We start from the raw sequence: 16,394 nt of genomic DNA, 5'->3' as shown, positions 1-16,394 counted from the left end.
GTGGCTATATGTGTGCTATATTTACAGACAATATTGGAGCATCACAGAAAAAGTCTTTGTGTTTTTCTAATTTCATCTGTACAAACAGCATTTTTTAATGTTGTGAAATGACATTTTTTTAAAATAAGAAGATTGTTATTATAGGCACAATACGTTTATCAGATGCAGCCAGATGGTTCAACCTGGGTGTATGGAGAGAATGAGTGGTCATTCCTATGTTACTTCCTTTGGGCAGAGCAAAAGAGCTGAGCCTCAGGGCACTAGGAGGGCATCCCTTGTGGAACTCACTACCTTAACCACAAGGCTGCCCAGAGATGTCCAGGAGGTAGCTTCTAGGCAGGGGTTAAGGGATTCTGCTTGTCCCTGAGAAGAAACCTCCTGGAACCTAAGCTCTTCTAATGCCTGGTTAGACTCTCAAGTACCATGCCCGCCCCCAGTAAATTGGTGGCCCCAGGCGCTGAAGGCCAGTGGACACTCAGGAGGACACTCCCCGTCACCATAACGTGCTTTCATTCCTCTCTGACCTTCCTGCACTGAGTCAGGCTGACCCCCAGCTAGACTCCATGTGCTAAGAGACTTCAAACTCCATTACCATGGCCTTCCTGGTAATGTTGCTAAGGAGAGCGGCCCAGGCATCAGTACCAGGTGTTGGGCCCATCAGACTAATGAGAAAATGCAAAGCAAAAGAACAACCTCCTGGACGATGAAAAGTCTTTCTCCATTAATTTTCCCTTCAGCACGAGGCGAGGGAGCCTGTGCCTAGAGTCCAAGGTCCAGGCCCCCGCCCCCCGTCCACCACCAAGTTCCCTGGCGCTACGCCTCCAGGAGGGCGGGGCACTGCCACTTCACCGTGTCTTCCCAGAAGCCACCGCGTGACTCCTCGGAGATAAAAAGGCGGGAGTGAGGCGGTGTTTCCAGACCAGTGTGGGGGTTGGCGCTGTGGGCCTGTTGTTTTTTTCTCACGTCTTTCATTCCTCTCGGGCTGCCCCGCAGGCCAGGCCTGAACGCTGGTTCCCTCCGGCGTAGCTCGGTTCCTCAGGAAGAAGACGAGACAGGCCTTCGAGGGCCAAGAGCCCTCCGAGGCCTGGCGGTGGGGTGGCAATGTGGTCACTACGGGTCTGTACACGCAAAAAGCGGGCCAGCCATAGGCTCAACCTAACCCCAACGCCAGATCTAGGTGCCCTGGCTAAGGCGGAGGCCCCGTCAGGGCCCGGCCGGAAGCTGTCTGCCCACTGTAAGCGCCGTGTGGCTGGCCTACGGAGTGGGACACGGGGTGGGCTGGGCCTAAGCCCCAGGGACCTCCGAGGCCCGCGGGCAGGCCTCCAAGGCTTTTTCCCTGAAGCATGTCATCCTCTCTTAGGCCTGAAAAGAAGTGGCAAAACGCGCGGTTTGCAGAGAATCACAGAGAAATCAGAGCGGAGTCGGCTGGGAGGTAGCAGCTCTGGGCCACCGAGGTGCGTATCCACAAGTAACAGCCCCATGCCTCTGGCCACCTCAAAATTTCAATCCTGATTTTCTCCTAATAGCCTCTCATTGTAAGAGTCAGTGAAGAAAATAGTGTGCTCTGATTTCGCTGTTCTCCGAACACAGAGCCAGAAATTTGACTTAGGAAAGAGTCAAATATTAAAAATATTAAAAAAAAAAAAAGTTTTACCAAGTTGCCTAAAAGCAAGTGAGAGAAAACCTCCGGGAAAGCATTCGTGGCATCAATTGGTTATTGATACAATTCACCTACTGTGTTCCTTACTTCTTGTTAATTATGTTTCCACAGAGCTTTTCAGATTATAACAGTGTGAATAGTGATCAGGGACGTGGAGAGCCAAGTCCAGACGGTGCAAACTAATTGTGTTGTTTTTTGTTAGCACTCAGTTAAGAGGTACAGGAGAGAAAAGCCTGCATGAAAATAGCACTAGTGAAGAAGCCCAGGATGAGAAGATTGCTCCATTGAGTGTATGTATGTTTCTCCTATGGTCCTTGGATAAGCTTAGGGTAGAGACCAGTGGTGCCTGATGTACCTCTGGTCTTATATGAAAATACAATATGGTCTTTGTTCGATAGAGACTACATAGCTTTCTAGTGTTTTTATAAACATTGATGCTGTATCTTCAGACAGGGCCTTGAATTAACGATTCTGGTAGACTCATAGCCATGCATTTTTGTTTTTTCTTTCCTTTGACAAAAATTTAAGAAATATTCATTACTGGCTGATTTTCTGTGTGACAGATATAAAGTGTTTCTTAGTAATTCTCTAATGTTTGGTAGCACTTAAACATTTCAAAGCCATTTTCATGTTTTCTCATTTGACTTTGCATTAATAGTTAGAAACAGGATTCATTATCATTAGAATATTATATAACTTCCTGATCTACTGTATTTAATGTGGATTCTGTACAGTATTTTAAACATGTGTAGCAGTAGTTTAGAGAAATTCAGATTTTAAAAATTGCTTGTGACTCATCTGACGTTAGCATTAAATTGGATAGTCACAGTCCAGCATTTTAGCTTGCGTATTTCTCTTTGACATGTTTTTTGGCGGAGGGCAGTTTTAACAAAAGGCATTTTTTTAAAAAAGGCTTTTCCCCAGATTTTAAGTGTTAAGTGTCCCTAATAGATTATTCAGACTATGCAAAAAAATGTTTAATCAGTTTCTTTTAAGTTTTGTACTTTTCCTTCCATTCCTTTTTTCTGTGCCTTTAAAATTTTTTTTACAAATTATCTTATTGTGTAAATTCCTCTAACATTAAGTAATCTTCAAAAATATGGTTTTTAGTGTCTGCATAGTGCTTTGTCTTATACATAGGTATACTATAATTTGTATAACTATTTTTCTGTGGTTGGGAGATTGAGATTGTTTCTAAGGTTTTGCTGTTTTAGATATCAGTAGATATCCTACCACAGAAATTTTTTGTGTGTACCTCAGATTGATATCCTAAGACAAATACGTTGCAGTGGGTCAAGGGTTGGATTATATTTAAAGTTTTGATTCATGTTGGCCAGTTGGCACCATCTTATCTGAAACTTAAAATATCTATCTATCTACTTATCGATCGATAGATAGATATTTGATAGATGAAAAGTAGCATGTTGTTTTACTTTCCATTTCTTTGAATGCTAGTAAGGTTGATATTTTTTCTCATTTTATTGGCCATTTGTGTGATATTTTGGTGAAATACTTATTCATTATATATTGAAGATTGTTGTACTTTTACACACACATGTTACAAATATTTCCACATTTGTTTGCCTTTAATTTTATTTTTGGTATTTTAGACTTATTTATCAATCATTTTCTTTTGATTTATTTTGCTTTCATATTTAGAGGGAAAAAATTCTTTCCTACTTACGGTGTCAGAAAAATATTCATCTTTATTTTCTAGTTGCTGGTTTATCCCACAATAGTTAGTTGACTAGTATATTGTTGACTCCCTAGATATGTCCATAATATTATATTTTAAGATTTAATATTAAATATAAGACTACATCTGTATCAATAAGCTGAAAGAATGTATTACATATGAAACTGATATACAAAGTTGATATTAGTTTTGCATTTTTGAAATAACCAAATCAATGTGTTATAATATTATAATATAAAAATATTCCATCTCATAATTGGTGTTATATCTTTAATTCTTATTTCACATAGGAGTCAGTGACAGATGACCTCCAGGTTGATCGTAGTTTATCAAATAGTGAACGAGTATCAGGTAAGACTGGCAATGTGAACTTCTTCAACTTGCTTTCTTACAAATATAAGCATCCATTTGTATCTCTGCCTTATCTTCCCATCTCAGTGGAAGAGATGTCTTTCTCCTGGTCCAAGTTGAATCCTTCGGCCTGTGCTGTAGACTTCATCCTCAAAGCCTTCAAGCACACACCAGTAAATTATAATTGAGATAAGTGCTACAAAAGTGAGGTTAACTTGAGTGTAACTGAATTCAGTTGAAGAGATTAGGGAAGACTTCCATGAGGGAATGGCAATTTAATTGAGATCTGAAAAAAAGAAGAGCTGAACTATAAAGAGAGGTGAATAAAGAGAAATCCAGGCAGAAGGAACAGCATGTGCAAAGACCCTAACGTGGGACTGAGCATTTTGTGTACAGTGAACTGAAAGAAGGCCAGTGTGGCTGAAGTAGAGAGGAGGAAGTGTGATAATAAGACAAGGTTGGACAAACTGAGGCTTTGCATAGCCTTATAGGCCATGCCAAAGATACTGATGTTTATCTTTGGAGCAGCAGGAAGCCACTGAAGTTTTTTAAATACAGAATGATATGATCGTATTAGCTACAGTATGGAAAAAAGTAGGAGTAGATGTAAATAGACCAGTTGGGAGGCTATCGCAGTAGTTAAGGGGAGGAATGATGGCTCTTTGTACTATGGGATGACATTGGAAATGGAAAGAAGTGGGCATATCTTATGGCTGTTGTAGGAAATGAAATTGACAGAATTTGGCAAATGAAGAGTGAAGAAGATGGAGGTATCAAAGATGACACGTGTTTCTGGCTTGCATAACTGAGTACAAGGTGGTAGCATTCACTGAAAAAACCTTGTTTGAGGGAAAGGTCATAAATTCTCTTTTTAATAAGTTATGGGTGTGTTTAAGATGTCTAAGTAGTAATGTCAAATAGGCAGTTGGATATGGAGGGCTACTGATAGAAGTTTGGTGTAATTGAAGTTATTTTTGAAAACAAGAAAGGATGCCATTACCACACCAAAAATACTGAGGAATTCTTAAAAACAGATGAGATCCAGCTGATGAATAAATGAAGAGCAGAGAAAAACCACTGCAGAGGTAAGAATAGCTCTGGAGATGCACTTAACTCAAAACACTTGGTCAATAAATGCAGAACACTGTAATAGATGGGACCCTGAAGGAGTTGTCAAGGTGGTGGATTAAGCACTACATTCTGGCACTGTATGACCTGTCACCCTTCTCATCCCCTTCTTACACTGGAAACACTGGCAGCTCCCAGTGCCTGCTGCCAGGTCAAAACCCTAGGAATTACTGCCAAGCAAAGTGAACTAAGTCTTCACTTTGGCTCTTTAGGGTCAATGTTGGAACTGGAGTGAGAAGCAGAAGGGAGTCTGAAGTAACTCCAGATTGCCACACAGAGAGCAGAGGGGCAAAAAAGTTAAAAACATAGATTATGCTTATGGTTGCTAAGCCCAGGAAGAAGATACATTATGGCTCTCTGAAGTGGGAATTCTGATATAAGAGACTTCCCGTGTGGATACTAGCCAAATAGGGCAGTGTCCCCATGTAACCTACAATACTTGGAAAATACAGGAGGACATCCCACCTAGACCGTAAGTTCCAAGAATGTCTCATCACTCTTCTAAAATCTCCAGAGGTAGGTTGTTGTTTCAGAATTTATACTCTGTGCCATACAAACAGATTCTCAAATAGAGATATGAACAATCAGAAACAGTCAAATCTTTGAAGAAAATCAGTGCCATGGAAGAGAGGCCACAAATGCAACAAACAAAAGAATTAACACCTGAGGGAAATGGTAGAAAACTTTAAATATCTCTTTAGAGACAAGAGGCCGTTGAATCCATAATATAACAGGCTGCTATAAAAAAAATTATAGTCCCTGGAAACTAAAAATATCATCAAATTTTAAAACAAGAAATTAACCTAATATTGAGATGTATTCAGCTGAAAATTAAATTAGCTAGCTAGAAAATAGAATAGAGGAATTTTCTTAAACTATAGTGCAAAAGAGCATGGGAGGTTCTCAACAAATGCTTTTCCCTCCTTCTTCTTCTCGCCTCTTTGCCTGGTTAACTTCTGCTAGTTCTTCAAAAATAGATTCAGGTGCTATCTCTACTGGGAAGCCTCTCCTGACTGCTCTTCTCTCTTTCTAGATGAGTTGTTCTATCCTGGTAATTCTATGGCACTGTCATAGGACTCAAAACAGCAGTATAATTGTTTTTGTTCCTCTAGGCCCTAAAGCTATTGAAAATAAGCAGTATCTTTTATCTTCCTATTCCATTCTTGGGACATAAAATAGTTTGAAATGCTTGTTGAATGAGTTTTCTACTCTATTTAGAGGAAATAAACAATTTTACCATAATCAGTATTTTTTAAAATTGTAGTTTAAATATATGATAAATGTCTTTGGTTACTAGCTTTATCAAATTGATGTGTGAAAGGTATGAGGAGTTAGAAAATAGACTGTCTCTAATTAACAAACTGGTTGTATTCTGAGTTCATTTGTTGATTGATACTTGAGACCTAGAGTACTTTATACTATAATAAAATATAAATGGTTAGGTTTTGAGCAGCCCACAGAATTCTATTTAACATATAATTACTTGTTTTAATTCTGTCTTGGAATCTAGTAATTTTGCAACATGATGAAAATTAACTCAGGATTTCATATTTAATATGAAGGATTGAACATATGTTTACTTCTCCCTTCTGAAACCTCACTAAAATACCAATAAAGGCATTAAAAAAGGCATGAATCCACAACATAGAGAAAAGGAGACCTCAGCTGACAAGAAATAATCAGCAAAAGTTTGGAATCTGGAATGTAGATGAATAAATTATAATAGGCCTAACAGACAGAAAAAAAAAAAAAGCTGAAACCTAGATACCTAGAACAAACCAAGAAGCAAACTGAGGCAAGCTGAAGTTTCAGAAATTAGAGGAATCACATACTCCTGAAGGAATAGATAGAGTTAATGTTGAAAATAGGATTTTTGGAAATCCTTAAAAGTAGCAATTAGATGGGCTTACCTGGTGGCACAGTGGTTGAGAGTCTGCCTGCCGATGCAGGGGACACAGGTTCGTGCCCCGGTCTGGGAAGATCCCACATGCCGCGGAGCGGCTGGGCCCGTGAGCCATGGCCGCTGAGCCTGCGTGTCTGGAGCCTGTGCTCCGCAACGGGAGAGGCCACAACAGTGAGAGGCCCGCGTACCACACACACACACACAAAAGTAGCAATTAGATGCTGTGATCCCTTCCCCAACACTATGTAGCCAGGCAGCTACTATTTTTCCCACCATGGCAGTCCAGAGACATTGAAGCAAAGGGTCTGGACACAGGGATGCTCAGTACTGCTGAGGGCAGGGGTGCTGTATTGAAAACTAGCAGTGCGAGGTGGTGGGAGGAGGAGGGAAGGGAATTAACTAAAGTCTGTTTACTTACCCCAGACTCCTTACCCCACTCAGGAAAATACACCCCAGTTAAGGGACTGGAGGATTCCTCTTTTGGAAGAGACCTATTATCTGGCAGTAATGACCTGGTCCCTGTCCAAATACCCTTCAGTAAAGCCCACTACTTCCTAAACCCCACTTATGAATCCAGAGTTTCCAACTGCTATTTAGTTGCCTCATTCTTTTTTTTAAAAAAATATTTATTTATTTTTGGCTGCACTGGGTCTTCGTTGCTGCGCACGGGCTTTCTCTAGTTGGTGGTGAGCAGGGGCTACTCTTCGTTGCGGTGCGCGAGCTTCTCATTGCGGTAGCTTCTCATTGTGGAGCACTGGCTCTAGGTGTGTGGGCTTCAGTAGTTGTGGCATGCAGGCTCAGTAGTTGTGGCTCATAGGCTGTAGAGCGCAGGCTCAGTAGTTGTGGCTCACAGGCTTAATTACTATGCGGCATGTGGGACCTTCCCAGACCAGGGCTCAAACCCATGTCCCCTGTATTGGCAGGCGGATTCTTAACCACTGTGCCACCAGGGGAGTCCTAGTGCCTCATTCTTAAACATTCAAGAATTACCAGGCATTTAAAGAAAATACTTAAAATAAAAGTTAGATACCAAATAAAAAGAAACCTGAAGGACAGAGACAATGCAAAGAAAAAAACTTCTAAGCCATATTTACATTATTATCCTCAGGATGATGAAAAAGTGTGTCCATGAAACAAGTGCAGGCTACTATAAAAAGGAGCATTCAGAGAACAAAAAGAATTATTAAAAAATAGTAACATAGAATTAGGAAAACATTCTATGAAGGATTGGGTAATGAATTTAAGGAAATATTCCAAAAGTTGAACAGACATTAAAGAGAAGATAAAAGATAGAAATAGTGGTGACCCAACTCTATGAGTATACTAGAAAACCACCGAATTGTATACTTTAAAAGATTGGGATTTATGGAATATGAATTGTATTTCAATAAAGCTGCTATTTTAAAAAGAAAAATAATTATAAACTGAGTCTAGGCATTCTAACATCTGAAAAATAGTAGTTCCAGATATTATAAAGTAAACAGAAAGGGAATTAATTATTAAACACATAAAACTGGAAATTTTTCTAAAATTAAAAATGGTTATGAGTGTACATATTGAAAGAGCACACCAACTGCCCATCACAATGAATGAAAAAGACCCACACCAGGGCACAACGTTATGTAATATAAAAATCCTCAGGATAAAGAGAGAAGTCCTTCAGTTTTCCAGAGACAGGATAGATTCCCACCCAAAATTTGTTTCCAATTTCAAGGTTAATGATGCCATTCACATAACAGGAGGGTATGGAAAGGTTTATTACTGATATGATGAAGCCTTCTAGAGAGGAGGGTGTCTCCTGAGCAGGACTGAAAATGGCTTGAGAGAGCAGGGAAAGGAGACTGTGTTGGGGTTTTTAGGTGGTTAGAGGGTGGGGCTGGGGTGAGGTTTTAACTTGGCTGGCGTTGCCAGAAGATGGAGCACCAGGGCTTATCAGCTTGTACCGATGTGGGGCAGAAGGGGAACATGGAGCAGTGAGGTTTAAATCTGTCAAACACTAAAAAATGCAATCAGTTTTTAAAATATACTGGTCTAGAATTCTGTACTCAGCTAAACAATCACTCAAGTGTGAAGATAGTATAAAGAAATTTTTTAGACAGGTCTTCCATGCACCTTTTCTCAGGAAATGAAGAAGATGCTCCAGCAAAACCAGAAAGTAAATCAATAAAGAAGAAATCATGAGATCCAGAAGTCAGAGGCTCTAATACATAAAATATGTGAAAGAATTTCTTAGGATCATGGTAAAGGGAAATCCCGGGAATACATGTGTGCAGCATGTCTAGAGGATAACCAGTCCAAATTTGAGCAAGTATATTGAGATCTCCAGTAGCAATATTTTTTTAAAAAAGAGAAAAACAAAAAGAAGGAAAGAAAGAGGAGGAGAGAGAGAGAGAGGCAGGGAAGGAGGAAGGAAGGAAAGAAAAGAAAAGAACTGATAGATAACGTGGCATTTAAAAAATTTTTTGAGAGGAAATTTACACTTTTGCAAAAAGTTGGGATGAAATGGGTGCTTAGAAAACTAATTAAAAATTAGGTTATCAATAACTCAAAGGAAAAACAAAAACTTGTAGCAAAAAAGGCGATATAAATAATATAGCTCATAGTACATGGCTCAGCTCTAAATATATTTAAGCAGTCATAATGATAGAATCATTGAATACATTTAATTTAAAAATATAAAGGAAGATATTAAAAGAAACAATAGAGTTAATAGGGTTGAAAACAGTTGTTTCATTATGGGGGTTATGAAACAAGAGGTTTTTGATAAAAGCCTTGTAGAACTATTTGACTTTTTTAAATGTATGGTATAATTTGATATACATGTAATTCTAAGTGTATTTACATTTCTAACTTGTGACACCAGAAACAACCTTCTACTGTTATAACCAGGAACATTTGTTTATTCTTTTCTCTACCAAACTACCTAGATGGTGAGTACAGGGCTTTCCTAATTTCCAAGGCTGGCTTGAGTTCTGGGGTTTGGTGGAAGGGTTAGCTCTCCTGAGAGTGGTATTCATGGAATTTTGAGAGGTGGAAGGCACAAGAGATGTAGCAACATGTCAGTGAGAAGGATGAAGACAGAGTGAGAAAAGTAAAAAGTAGCAAGGACAGGGAAGGACACTCTAGGGCAGCTGAAGTAGGGGAAGCAAAAGATACTTAGAGGCATAATTTACCTCTGACATCTGAGGAGGTGAAGGATGGTAGCTTGAGTCAGTCAATTTAAGTGTTGCACTGGTGGCTGGAGGAGGTGGCCAGGTAGGAAACAATTGTCAACTTTAAGGAGGGGGTTGGAGTGGAAGAGAAGGGTGTGGTGAGGTCAAAATGGGAAGGATAAAGAGTTAGTTGTATCAGGTAGGTAATGGATGAGCAGAGATAGGTATAGATAGGGCAGGGCAGAAGATAATGGGTTTTCAGAGTAATGCTCTCCTTTCATCCCTTACCCCACACCCCTCCAGTTTCTATTAGCGTTGACCTCTGTTTTATCATGTTAGAAGTGTTTGATAAATGCTGACTGACTATAGCAGAGTATATTTTCCCTTTCCTTACTAAATCTTCTGGTTCTTCAAATAAATACTAAGTTCTATCCCTGTCATTTATTAGAAAAGTTTTCATTCTAGGCTACTCTCACAGGGATGACTTTAAGACCTCTGATTCTGGGAGATTTTCTGTTCAGATACTTACCCCAATTTCCTACTGAGATGTTTGTTTTCTTATTCCTGAGTTTTAGGAGTTCTTTATATTTTGGATTCCAGTCCATTTACAAATGTTTTCTCCTAATCTATGGCTTGTCTTCTCACCTTAACCATCTCTTTCAAATAAAAGGTTTAAAATTTGATGAAGTCCAGTTTATCACTGCTGTCGTTTTATGAATCATCCTTTTAGTGTTATATCAAAGAAATCTTTGCCTAACTCAGTGTCATGAAGATTTTCTCCTCTGTTTTTTTCTAAAAGTTCTGTAGTTTTAGGATTTGCATTTAGAATCATGATGCATTTAGAGTTAATTTTTTATATGATGGAAGGTATGAATGCAAGTTGTTTTGTTTTGCTTTTGCATATGGATATCCAGTTCCAACATAATTTGTTTAAAAGAATATCCTTTCTCCACTGAATTGCCTTTGCATCTTGGTCAAAAGTCAGTTACTCGTATATGTGTGAGTCTATTTCTGGGCTCTCTGTTCAATTCCTTTGATCTGTGTTCCTTTGAGTCTATGTTTATGCTCATTGTTTTTTATGGAATAACTAGAATCACCGTTTCTTCTTCTCAGCTAGTTAGCTTACAGTTATTGGGTTACTTATATATAAAACTTGCATTTAAAAAATTAGGTATAGGGCTTTCCTGGTGGCGCAGTGGTTGAGAGTCCGCCTGCCGATGCAGGGGACACGGGTTCGTGCCCCGGTCCGGGAAGATCCCATATGCCACGGAGCGGCTGGGCCCATGAGCCATGGCTGTTGAGCCTGCGCATCCGGAGCCTGTTGCTCCGCAGCGGGAGAGGCCACAACAGTGAGAGGCCCACGTACTGCCAAAAAAAAAAAAAAAAAATTAAGTATACATTTTATTTATTTATATTTATTTTTTATTGAAGTATAGTTGATAAAACTTGCATTTTTGAGCCAAGAATTATAACTGAACCAAAGTAGGGAAGGAATAAATTATAAAACTTTGAAAAACAATGGAAAAGATTTATAGTGCATTTTCTCCATATCAAAAACAGAATTATTTTCTCAGATTGAAGTACAATTTAAGATTGTGTACAATAGTATGCCTTTTCAGTTGTATGTGTAATTTTACATTATTAGTATATAACTGCACGTACATTTCTACAACTTTGAATTCTTAGGATTTTGAATCTGTTTACTATTGAAACATTTTACCCTTTTTGTTTGTTTGTTTATTCTACAGGACTAAGTTTACAGCATGATATTTCTAGCTCTCTTCTAAGTTACTCAATCACAGACTCTTATACAGAACACAAGACTTTTGAAGAGAGTTTAAGTAGCTTCCCATCGCCTGAACTCTTCAGAGGATCAGATTATTTAGGTGAGAAAATAATTTCAACCTTAAGTTGCTCTACTATAGAAATTGCTCCTTTGTCCACAAATCCTGCAATGAATAATGTTCCTTTTGAGGAGGTATACTTCTTTTCCACCAAAACCTTCTTCTGCCCACTATCCATTGTGTTCCATGCTCAGTCACATAGGACTATAGATCAAAAGCCCTCAGATCAGGGAAGGATGAAAAGATTAGCACTTATATGTAATACATATCCAGTTAGTAAACAGTTTTGCACATAACATATGTATACTTGTTCTCTTGAACGATGGGCTATCTTTTACTTCCTATACTTCTCTTACTTTTCAATAACTAAAAGCTTGACTAGACCATCTCCCTGTCTGAATTTTTTCTCCAAATTAACAGTTATTTACATTTAGTATATGTATAATTAAGAGCCTTTGGTTAATGATGCATATTGAACACATGCCTTCCTCCACAACTTTGCGCAATGGCTTTTTTAAAAAGACGTAAGCACATAAGAGTAAAGAGAATGGGGAAGAATAAAGCATAAAGTTTGGAAAGCTAGAGAGCAAATGGTCTGATAAAGCAGAATTGAAAAAACTGAGTCCTAAATCAACAATGAGAATACCCCAGAAACAAGTTAGTTTGTACAATACCATAGTATCCCAGAAAAGTTTTCAATGTGGCTTGTAAAATACTTGTAAAAAGCTGTGTCCGAAACACAAAAGATGTGGTGACTTCTCCTTTCCTACTCAAATGGAGTCTGGAGATTTATTCTTTGGGATGTTTTGAAACAGAGGGACTCTGGACTGGAGGATACTACGCACTGTTAATAGCAGGGATAGCATGGTATTTTGAAATGTTAGTCCCAATTACTCATTCCCCTGTAGTAGTATTATATAGCCATACCCTTGTCATAGCCTCATAGTGGATGAAGTGTACTTTCTCACTCTTTTGCTTTGGAGTTGACCATATGACTTACTTTGGGCAATAGGATATCAGTGAGTGATACATAAACAAACTTTTGATATGTGCATACATGATTGGGCTTGTCCTCTTATCCTTTTGCCATCGTGAGACGAATACAGATCTTCTTCCACTTATGATGGAAAAAACTGTAAGTTGAACTATTATAAGTCAGGGACCACATGTATATCCTAATTAGCTTTTACCTCTCCTGTGGGACTCCAGAATAAGAGATACAGAGCAGGATAGCCCCAGGCAGACTGCAGACTTCAGAGAGCTGCTCCAGCTGATCAGCAGACCCATATAATCTAAAGCAGAGCTGCTTGAGCCAAACAGTAGACATGAGTATAAGAAATAAATACTTTCATTTTATGCTAGTGGCATTTCAGTGTTATTTATTATACAGAAAAAACCAACTGCTTCAGATACTGTAGTGAATGCAGAAAGGGGGAATTAAATGCAAGTGTACATTCCAAATTGTGGTACTTGCTCACCCAGTGCCTATTCTCATCCTAACCCAACAGCTCATTACTCTGTTCAGCTTCCAGAATGCTAGCACCCAGAATTGAAACTTTCAGGCAAGGGAATGGAAGGTTTTTTCCTGAGAAATCTGAGCAACCCTAAAGAAAGTATCTAAAGATACTGGCCTCAGTAGTCCTTCAATGAAACTGACAAGAACCCTACAGTGAAGCTGCCTATGTGACAAGCCCCAACTAAGCCATAGAGATCCCACTTAGCCATTTAGGGCCCCCAGAGAGCCAAGGACTACTAGACTTCTGAGAAAACCCTCTAACATAAAACATAGAGATCAGAACAAAGCGAAATATGGTAGTGAGTCAGTAAGGTGTTGGAATAGGAAACCCTAGACCTGCCTTCCCCCAGGGACACACCAATTCAACAACAATACATGGACTAATTCCCTTTGTGAGAAATCTAAAAACTAGTTGAGGGGCTCCTGCACCCCAGGCAAGCTTGAGACCAGTCACATCAGAGGCAGTAGGAAGGACTTCCCTGGTGGCACAGTAGTTAAGAATCCACTTGCCAATGCAGGGGACACGGGTTCGATCCCTGATCCGGGAAGATCCCACGTGCTGCGGAGCAACCAAGCCCTTGTGCCACAAGTACTGAGCCTGTGCTCTAGAGCCTGCAAGCCACAACTACTGAAGCCCGCACACCTAGAACCCATGCTCAGCAACAAGAGAAGCCACCACAATGAGAAGCCCGTGCACCACAACAAAGAAGAGTAACCCCCACTTGACGCAACTAGAGAAAGCCCGCACGCAGCAACAAAGACCTAACTCAGCCCCCACCACACCCAGAGAAGCCAGTAGGAAAATTCAAGACACGCTTTCACCATAATTCACACCCCCAGCACAGGTTGGCAGGAAACCTTCAGCTTCCAGCTTCTCCCTAGGGAGGGAGGGAAAGGACTGAAGCATGTGTCAAAAGTTCTCAATTTTCTGGGAATAGTCAAAGAATTGCCTACTGTCTTATCTGCCTCAGAGGGCTGATGGGACCTGACATACTCTAGAAGTCTGATGGGTGCTGAAACAAAGATAGTATTTTGTCCTAGCATAAAAACATTCACTAGATCCCAGCTTCTCTCTGGAGCAGGAAAGAGTTGGACTGTGTCCAACATTCCAACATTTCCGGGGGCTGCTCAAAGGAATAGTTTTTGTCTCATCTGTCTTGGAGCACTGATGGGACTTGGTGTATCCTAGATTCCTCATGGGCACTAAGAACAAAGACTGTGGTTTGAACTGGCAAGAAGGTTTGAGAGGATCCCAGAATCTCTGGTTGGGAAGATTGGTGAAGGTCTTCTGTACGACACCTATCTGTGAAGACTGGGAGAGGTGGCTGTTTTTTCTAATGTGCAGATACCAACACAAATCATTAAAGAAAAAGAAACAGCGAAACATGGTCCAAAAAATGGGAATAAGATAAAGCTCCAGAAACTGACCCTAATTAAATGGAAATATATGAACTACCTGACAGAGAATTCAAAATAATTGTCATAAAGATGTTCAACAAATGTTCATAAAGAGCTCAGGAGAACAATGCACAGAGAAAGTGAGAATTTTAAGAAAGAGATAGGGAAAAAAGTTAACCAAAAAGAAATCTTAGAGCTGAGCAAAACAGTAAATGAATTTTAAAAACCCAGTAAAAGAGATTGGACTAGATCAAGCAGAAGAAAGAATCGGCAAACTCAAAGATAAGTCATTTGAAATTATCCAATCAGAGGAGCAAAAAGGAAAAAGAATATAAAAGAATGAAGAAAGTTTGAGATTTCTGTTAAGAAAACAGATCAGTATATGGATTGTGGGAGTCCCATAGGGAAAAGGGAGGTAGGAAGGGAGGGAAAGAGAAAGGGCCAGAAGGCTTTTTCACAGAAATGGTGGCTGAAAACTTCCTAAGTCTGGGGAAGGAAATCTACATCCAGACCTAGGAACCCCAACAAACCTCAAATAAGATGAACCAAAGAAATTCACATGGGTGCACATAATCAAATTGTCAAAAGTCAAAGACAAAAAGAGAATTTTGAAAGCAGCAACTAAAAAAGTGACTTGATATGTACAAGGGGACCCCATTAGACTATCAGCGGATTTCTCAGGAGAAACCTTGCAGGCAAGAAGGGAGTGGAATTTTATAGACAAAGTGCTGAAAGAAAAAAACTGTCAACCAACAATACTCTAACCAGCAAAGCTGTCTTTAAGAAATGAAGAGAAGATAAGGAATTTTCCAGACAAACAAAAGCTGAAGGAGTTAATCATCACTAGACCTGCCTTACAAGAAATGCTAGAGGGAGTTTTTCAAGTTGAAACAAAGGACTCTAAAACAGCAACATAAAAGCATATGAAAGTATAAAACTCACTGGTAAGTATATAGACAAATATACTAATACTATAACAGTGACATATAAATCACTTAATTCTAGTATAAAAGTTAAATGACAAAAGTATTAAATATGACTATAAAAATATGTTAATGGATACACCATATAAAAGGATGTAAATTGTAACATCAGTATTGCAAAGTGTGTTTGAGGGGTGAAGTAAAAGTGTAGAGTTTTTGTTAAATTGTTATCAGCTTAAAGTAGACCGTTTAAACTATGTTTTATGTAAGCCCCATGGTAACCACACACACACAAAATATGTATAGAGGAGACACAAAAGAAAAATAGAAAGGAGTCAAAGCATATCAACATAAAAGAATCAGTGAAAGACAAAGGAACATGGCAAAAGAGGAAAGAGAGGCAAAAGAACTACAAAACAGAAAACAACAAAATTGTAATAGTCCTTCTCTATCAGTAATTACTGTAACTATAAATGGATTAAACCCAATCAAAAGACAAAGAGTGGCTGAATAGATTGAAAAAAAATCCAGCCATATGCTGTCTACAAAAGACTCATTTTAGATTTAAGGACACACATGGACTGAAAATAAATGGGTGGGGAAAGATACTCCGTGCAAATGGTGACCAAAAGAGAGCAGGAGGGGCTATACTTATATCAGATAAAAATAGACTTTAAGTCAATAACTATTATAAGAGACAAAGAAGGATGTTATATAATTATATAAGGATCAGTTCATCAGGAACACGTAACAATTATGAATAAATATTCACGCAACATCAGAACACCTAACTAACATATGAGGCAAACACTGACAGAAATGA

General features: G+C 39.1%; 1 protein-coding gene across 1 annotated transcript in view; it reads left to right on the top strand.

Annotated features, from left to right (window-relative positions):
* The first annotated feature begins 289 nt into the window (after positions 1 to 289).
* The window catches only part of MEIKIN (meiotic kinetochore factor), a 136,223-nt gene continuing 120,118 nt past the window's right edge, over positions 290 to 16,394 (top strand). Inside the window, exons 1-4 of the mRNA XM_073802485.1 lie at positions 290 to 1,454; positions 1,863 to 1,950; positions 3,647 to 3,707; positions 11,639 to 11,776. Coding sequence (XP_073658586.1) covers positions 1,102 to 1,454; positions 1,863 to 1,950; positions 3,647 to 3,707; positions 11,639 to 11,776 — 640 coding nt within the window. The 5' untranslated portion in view covers positions 290 to 1,101. The remainder of the gene's footprint in view (positions 1,455 to 1,862; positions 1,951 to 3,646; positions 3,708 to 11,638; positions 11,777 to 16,394) is intronic.

This window comes from Tursiops truncatus, chromosome 3 (genome assembly GCF_011762595.2).
Source record: "Tursiops truncatus isolate mTurTru1 chromosome 3, mTurTru1.mat.Y, whole genome shotgun sequence".
NCBI lineage: Eukaryota > Metazoa > Chordata > Mammalia > Artiodactyla > Delphinidae > Tursiops > Tursiops truncatus.
Note: the sequence above shows the minus strand (reverse complement) of the source record. Positions and strands in the feature narration are given on the sequence as shown.